A 7436-nucleotide genomic window follows, 5' to 3' on the forward strand; every position below is an offset into this window, starting at 1 on the left:
TCCTCCTTAAGAGAGCGCGTGCAACGCTCGCATACGAAACGCTAGTAGTAGGAGGGGGTGTCCAGGCTACATCGGGTCCACTCAGCAACCTGGACCCCTGCCGTGAGCCCTGCGCGTATTTTTCCCCGCGCGGCGCGTGTGCGGAGGGTTGTCCGCGCGCTTATCGGCGGGGGAGGGCTGCGCGTGCGCTCATCGTAGCGTATTTTTCAGCCTGGGCAGACTTCTTTGGCCGTACGTGGGCCGACTTCACATATTTTTCCGATACAACAGGTGAGCGGTTTACATGCAGAGACATGCAAAGAAGGGTCATACACAAAAAGTACAAGTGAAAATATATTTATTAATGCCAATTGTAATGCCAATCAAGTTGCGATATATTTATTAAAGCCAATAGTGATGGGAATTGTGCCAATTGTGATGCCAATCAGGTGAAGGAGAAAAACCCAGCTGAAAAACCTTCACCACCTGTAACAGGGCGGCGCTCGGGTGGAGGGCTGCTGTGGTGGGCGGAGCGTGACCGGAGGGCTGCGTGCGCGCTTACCCTTCAGCGTGGGCTGACTTCTTTCACCATTTTCCTACTTGGGCCGACTTCCTTCCCGCGACCGGCGGGCTGCGCTCGAGTGGAGGGCTGCTGTGGTGGGCGGAGCGTGACCGGAGGGCTGCGTGCGCGCTTACCCTTCAGCCTGGGCCGCCGACTTTCGTCATTTTTCAGCCTGAGCCGACTTGAATCGTAATTTTTTTTTCAGCTACAACAGGTGTGCAGTAGGCTGTTTACATGCAAAGGATAGCCATACACAAAAGTACAAGTGAAAATATATTTATTAAAGTCATTAGTGTCAGAAATTATGTTATGACTCTGCGTGAATGGGAAAAACTTAGCCAAAAATCTGAAGCAGAAGAAACACAATACAATACACGTAACAAAGAATATACTTATTACAGGTATGATACAATAGCATTGAATAGGTATCACAAATCAAACACAATATTTTTTATTAACAGTAATCATACACACGTTTTCAATGAATCAGAACGGACACCACATTTAATCAAAGAAGATATTCTTAATTAATATGATTACAAACAAAATTACAAGTTTTATTATAAAAAGTCTGAGATGTGAGAATCTGATAGGTGTAAGTAATTTCGACCACAATATGCTAAGTTTAATATTCCAACATGACACAAATTTAATTAATCAGTTTCTTATGAAGTGAATAGCGCAGACATAAGGCAATAATTCGAATCAACACGATCAACACATAGCATTAATATAGAACCAATCATCCAACATGTGTCCTGGCTTTGTCGCAGCGATGTCTTTCCCAGAGCCCCAAGCCTCCACGTCATATCACGTTCCTTTTCCGAACATACCTCCTACCTTTATTCACGATGACAATGTGTCTTACATTGAAACGTTTTCCCAAAGAAGAAGAAAAACCCCGTTCTTGTGCTGCCCTCTGAGAGTTCTGCAACATACTCCCCCCCGAAAAAGCACAATGAGACCCTTACACCATTTCGAGAGGATACAGAAGCTGCACCGGTCGTCGCAGTACTGTTTTGTCTGGCAGCTTCACTGCGCAGGCCCGCACCACCTTGTCCCGCCCCCAAAACACAGTAGCAACTCTTCCCATCTTCCACATGTGTCGAGGAACCTTTTCTTCGCTGATCAACACCACATCGCCCTCCTTCACTGGCAAAGACTTATGTACACTCCAACTATGAGCTGAACGAAGTTGTAGCAAGTACTCTTTCAGCCACCTCTTCCAGAAGCTGTCAATAGCTCTTTCGTCCTTTATCCAGTTAGCTTTAACTTGTGCACTCGTTGATCGCGGCGTTGGTATAGGAGCCATTGGCAAACACGTGAGTCTCTTTCCCGTCAGGAAATGTGCGGGAGTTAGAGGGGAAAGGTCTTCTGGGCAGTCACCAAGATAGGTAAGTGGCCTTGAATTTACAACTGCTTCAACTTGCTGTAAGATCGTAGTCAGTTCTTCAAACCCATATCTGTTACGGCCCAGTGTCTTCCGGAGGGTCCCTTTCACTGTTTTTACCAAACGTTCCCAGAACCCTCCCCACCATGGAGCATATGTCATGATAAACTTCCATGTTATCATTTTCTCCGTACAATAGTCGTGAAAACGCTGTCTTTGCAAAGTGTCGCAGAAAATACTTATGTCTTTCGACGCCTTCTTGAAGGTTAGTGCATTGTCAGTGTATATCACTTTAGGTATGCCTCGCCGAGCAATGAACCTGGAGAAGGCTAGCAGGAAGCATTCTGTGGACATTTTAGATACGAGCTCTAAATGAATGGCTCGAGTTGTCGCACATGTGATGAGCAAAATGTAGGACTTTTCGTCGCGTACTGCTCCTTTGAAGAAAACAGGACCGGCCAAATCAATCCCGATGACTTCAAATGGCGTACCGGCTTCTACTCGATCCTGTGGTAATGGAGCCATTCTTGCTGTCGCTGCTTTGGCGCGGTACCTGGTACAACCCCTGCAGTGAAAGATTACTTTTTTCACAATCTGTCGTCCTTTTGGAATCCAAAATCGCTCCCGAAGTTCAGTTAGGGTATCTTGCACTCCTCCGTGCAGAACCCTCAGGTGCACTGATTCCACAGTCAGTACCGTAAATCGATGGTCGGGTGGAAGCAGAATCGGGTGCTTTACTGTTCCTGAAATTTCCAAGAAATGAAGACGTCCGGAGATCCGCATGATTCCTTCGTTGTCAAGAAAAGGTGCTAGCTTCACTACAGCCGAGTTCTTCTCTAACGCCTTTCCCAGACTCAGGGTTTGCTTCTCGAGTCCATACCATTCCTCTTGAGCTCGTTTCATCCAATAGTTCTCTGCCCAACTAATGTCTTCTGTTGAGAGTGCCCCAAAGACCCGTGGGTTACCTGGTCGGCTATTGTCGACGAACCGTTTGATCCACGCTGTCACTCTGAGAGCTCTACGCAAACTGCTGAATCGGTCGAGGTCCAGTACAGCGGGAACTCCCATATTGACAGAACTTTGCAACGTAGTGGCGTCATTGTGCACATCCTCTTGATCAGTAAGGTCCTTTATTTCCGGAAGCACCGTTTGAGCAGGCCATTCGTCTTCGTCCCGTTCGAGCCACTTTGGTCCGTTCCACCATGTGTCACACTTCTCAAGCGTTTCAAGTGACTCCCCCCTGGTCAATAGGTCAGCTGGGTTTTCTTTCCCAGGACAAAATCGCCAAGCTGATACGTCGCTTTTTTCCTGGATCTCAATAACTCTATTTCTTACAAATTGTTTCCAACGTAACGGAGAACCTCGTACCCAACAAAGGGTGATTGACGAATCTGTCCAGTATACGCAGGTCACTTCTTTCAGTCGCGTCAAAGTTTCAGTTATTTTCTTTGATAGCCTCACTCCCAACAGGGCGCCCATAAGCTCTAGTCGTGGTAAAGTTAGGGCCTTCAAAGGCGCCACCCGAGCCTTTGCAAACACAAACCCGACCTTCGCTGTTCTTCCATTTGCAATGGCTCTTAAATACAAACAAGCTCCGTATGCATAAGGACTAGCGTCGCTGAAGATGTGAAGCTCATACTTGAAGTTGTAATTTCCGTCTGGAACGAGACACCTATTTAGTGCGATGTTGTCCAACTTTGGCAGCTCCGACCACCAGGTATGCCACAGCTCTTGTATATTTCCGGTCAAAGGCGTGTCCCAATCAAGCTTCTCCTCCCACAAACGTTGAAACAGCATTTTGATTCGAATGCTGAACGGAGAGAGCATGCCCAGAGGGTCAAACAGCTTCGCTGCTGCGCTCAGAATTCCGCGTTTACTGCTAATGAGCGCTACGCCATCCTCTAGCATGCGTTTGCCTGATACCTTGAGAGTATCACCGTACGTGTCCCACAGTATACCGAGAACTTTCCGATCCTCCCTGCAACTCAGGGTCCTCTCTTGTCTACTGTTGGTGTCTTGCTCACCAAACTGTTTTCGTACCTCTTCTGCGTTTGAAATCCATTTTCGTAAATTCATACCAGCTTCCTGAAGGATAGATGAAGCGTCGTTGTATATCGTTATTGCTCCATCCACCGTTGATGAACCCGTCAATAGGTCGTCCACGTAGAAACTATTGACAATGTGCCGTGCCGTCCGTTGGAAATGCCCTTTGACGTTGTCTAGGTGATGTCTCAGTGTGGCCGCCAAAAGAAAGGGGCTCGCTGTCGTTCCGAAGGGTACACGTTTCATTCTCCATACTTCCACCGGATTCTGAGAAATATCTTCCGTAGGACCATCTTGACACCACAGAAATCTCAAAGCGTCCCTGTCCCTTTCTTGGACCTCAACCTGAAGAAAGGCTTTCTCAATGTCTGCTGCCAGACCGATACGGTACATTCGGAAACGTATCAAGACCGGCAGAAGATCCGTATTCAGACTGGGTCCTTTTTCCAGGCAATCGTTCAGTGAAGCTACGGTAGGTGCATGCGAGGATCCATCGAAGACAACACGAAGCTTTGTGGTTTCTGATTCCTGTTTGACCACAGCTTGATGCGGCATGTAATAGACTTGCTGAGGTTGTTTGCCGTTCTCTGACTCGACGAGTACCTTCTCCGCATGTCCGTCACTTGCGTACTTCCTCATCGCAGCGTCGTACTCTGCCATCAAACCATTTTTCTTTAGCTTTTTTAGGAGTCCGTTGAGCCGACTTTCGGCTACTTCCAAATTATCGTTAAGGACGAAATCGTTCTTCCAAGGTAGAGTGACGGCATATCTTCCGCCAACCTTCTGTACGGTTTCCTTAAATTGACAAAGAACTTTGTCGTCGCCTTCATCATTACTATTTCCGTCCGTAATACCCAGATGCTCAATTTCCCAGAACATCTGTAATGACGCCTCGTGAGTGGCATCAGTGCGAAGCACACAAACTAGAGTGCTGTCTTTGTTCTCGAGTGAAGATCTAACTGATACCGGTCCTTGAAAAGTCCAACCCAGAGCAGTGTTGATGGCAACAAGATTATTCTGGGCATTGCTTTGCCGCACCTGCCTCGTCATGATCTTCCACATTTGATCAGAGCCTAAAAGCACGCCAATTCCATCTTCTGTCCGTACCCCTGAGAAGCGACACTCATCGGCTAGTTTCTCTTCACTTAGAAGAAAAGTACGCACGTCCTCGTTATCCAATGGGCATGTCACAAGATCTTCACAAATGAATGGTACCTCGATTGCTTCAAAGACATGTACTTCCCCTCCGTATTGACTGCGTAAGCACAGTTTGACCAAACGCCGACGCTGCTTCTCCCTTCTGGAAGTCCTGTTCCCGAAAGTATTTATCGTGACGTCTATTTCTCCGGCAGAAGGAAGATTCAGTTCTCTGGCAATATCTTGGCGCACGAAGGTTCGTTGACTACCGCCGTCAATGACTCCCCTGAGATATAGACTGCGACCTTCAGCTACGGCCCATGCCCTGAACGTTTGAAGTAAGACGACAGTACCTGTCTTCACATCTTCGCCAGTCCCACTCGTGTGCATGCTAGTACTGACGACTTCTTTCACTTTTGTCTGTTCACTTGGTTTCCACAAAGGATCGCACATCGTCCTTACGTGCCTTCCTCCGCATGCAGAGCAGGTTATTTTCTTCCTACACATTCTTGCATGATGTCCATGTTTCGTACAACGGAAGCATCGCTTTTGAGCTGCAAGAGTAGTTTTCTTCTCTGCCAGCGGGATGTCTGCGTCGCACAGCTCCGTTATGTGTCGCGAGGTGTTGCAAAATATGCAATCGTTGGTCATTTCCCGAGCAGTGGTGTGGAGAACTGACGCTGCCGGTCGTGTCTTGAATCCACCATTGTTTGAATTCTGTCGATCACCTTGCCTCTGATGTCCTCTCATCTCGTTGTCGTCATAGGCACATCCATTGAACTTGAGGTGCTCAAAGCTTTCGATTTCAATTAGGAGAAACTTTAGAATTCGATCTAACTCCGTAGTTCCAACAATCTCTCTTCCAGCGGTACTCACTCCGGCATTGGTCTCGTCTCCATTGCCTTCCAAACTTGCTGTGCCAAGCTGCTGGCCTCTCTTCTCAGTACGATAATATTCCATGGCCATTTCAGTAGGCAACGCTGAAAGGATAGTATCTGTCAGCATTGTTGCAAAGGAGCTGCTTTCCACACCCAGTGCTTTGAGACCTCGCACGTTTGCTTGGACTTGATCATATAGCTTCCTAAGCCCTCGAAAATCTTTGTGAGTTTTAATTGGAGGCAATGTCCTCAGTTTGGTAAGGTACTGCCTTTCAATGCGACGCTTGTCTCCAAATCTTTCCATCAAGATTTCAATGGCATCGTTGTAGCACACCTCCGAAGCTTGTAGACCTGATATGGCGGCTGCAGCTGCTCCATCCAACAGTGACCTTAAGTAGAAGAACTTCTCTGGTTGTGAAAGGTTACTATTGTTATGTACGGTTCCTTTGAATTGTTCCCAAAAGGGAAGCCACTCCGATAGGTCACCTCGGAAACGCATCAGTTGAAGTTTTGGCAGACGGGTCCCAGCGTGATTGCCATGAAGCGACGGCGTGTGAGCGGCAGACTGAGTCCCAAGTAGTGCCACATTCGTTGGAGCGGCCACCTGAGTGGCAGGCGTCGACACTGAGGTGAGCTCTTGCAAGGCGACACGTAGGTTAGACATTTCCTTTATAGAATTTTCTTCGTATTCCAGAGCCATTTCATATTCCACCTCTAATTCATCATCCTTGAGATGACCTTCAAACTCGGAATTGATCTCTTTCAGCTCTTCAAGGTTCACGCGTAGACGTTCCAACAAGCTTTCGACGGTCTTCCGATCATTAGGAGTGCTGCTCAGTGCAGTCTTGGCTTCTCCCACAAGCCTCGTAGCTTGTCTCCTTCGCGACGTCCTCTTCACCTTGAGACGTTCCATAGTCGATCGTAGGGCTCTCTTATCCAACAACCAGTAGATCACTACAGACAAAGACTCCGTTCGTGAAGCGTTCCCGGGTTTCGGCACCAATTTTTTATGTCCTGGCTTTGTCGCAGCGATGTCTTTCCCAGAGCCCCAAGCCTCCACGTCATATCACGTTCCTTTTCCGAACATACCTCCTACCTTTATTCACGATGACAATGTGTCTTACATTGAAACGTTTTCCCAAAGAAGAAGAAAAACCCCGTTCTTGTGCTGCCCTCTGAGAGTTCTGCAACAACATGTAGGGAAATAATAGCTAAACCATATCAAAACGATCACCACATTTAATCAAAGAAGATATTCTTGATCAATATGATTATAAACGAAATTATAAGTTGTGTTATAAAAAGTCTAATATTCCTATACGTGAGAACCATCAGTGCAATAGCGGGAAGTTCTGATAGTTGTATGTAATTAACTGTGAACAGCAGAGACCCTGGAAGACTATGGGACACGAACACAGGAGGAAATAAAATCTATACCACTACAAAG

At 47.1% G+C, this 7436-nt stretch overlaps 1 protein-coding gene across 1 annotated transcript; it reads right to left on the reverse strand.

Annotated features, from left to right (window-relative positions):
- Window positions 1-1508: 1508 nt before the first annotated feature.
- On the reverse strand, window positions 1509-6902 carry LOC135371581 (uncharacterized). Its single transcript, XM_064605571.1, has one exon. The coding sequence runs from the start codon at window positions 6900-6902 to the stop codon at window positions 1509-1511; it is 5394 nt and encodes a 1797-aa protein (XP_064461641.1).
- Window positions 6903-7436: the final 534 nt, after the last annotated feature.

Source organism: Ornithodoros turicata, unplaced genomic scaffold (assembly GCF_037126465.1).
Source record: "Ornithodoros turicata isolate Travis unplaced genomic scaffold, ASM3712646v1 Chromosome113, whole genome shotgun sequence".
Taxonomy (NCBI): domain Eukaryota; kingdom Metazoa; phylum Arthropoda; class Arachnida; order Ixodida; family Argasidae; genus Ornithodoros; species Ornithodoros turicata.

Excerpts from the sequence above, each read along its gene's own strand:
- LOC135371581 (XM_064605571.1), bottom strand. The coding sequence starts at position 6,902 with ATGGAACGTCTCAAGGTGAAGAGGACGTCGCGAAGGAGACAAGCTACG.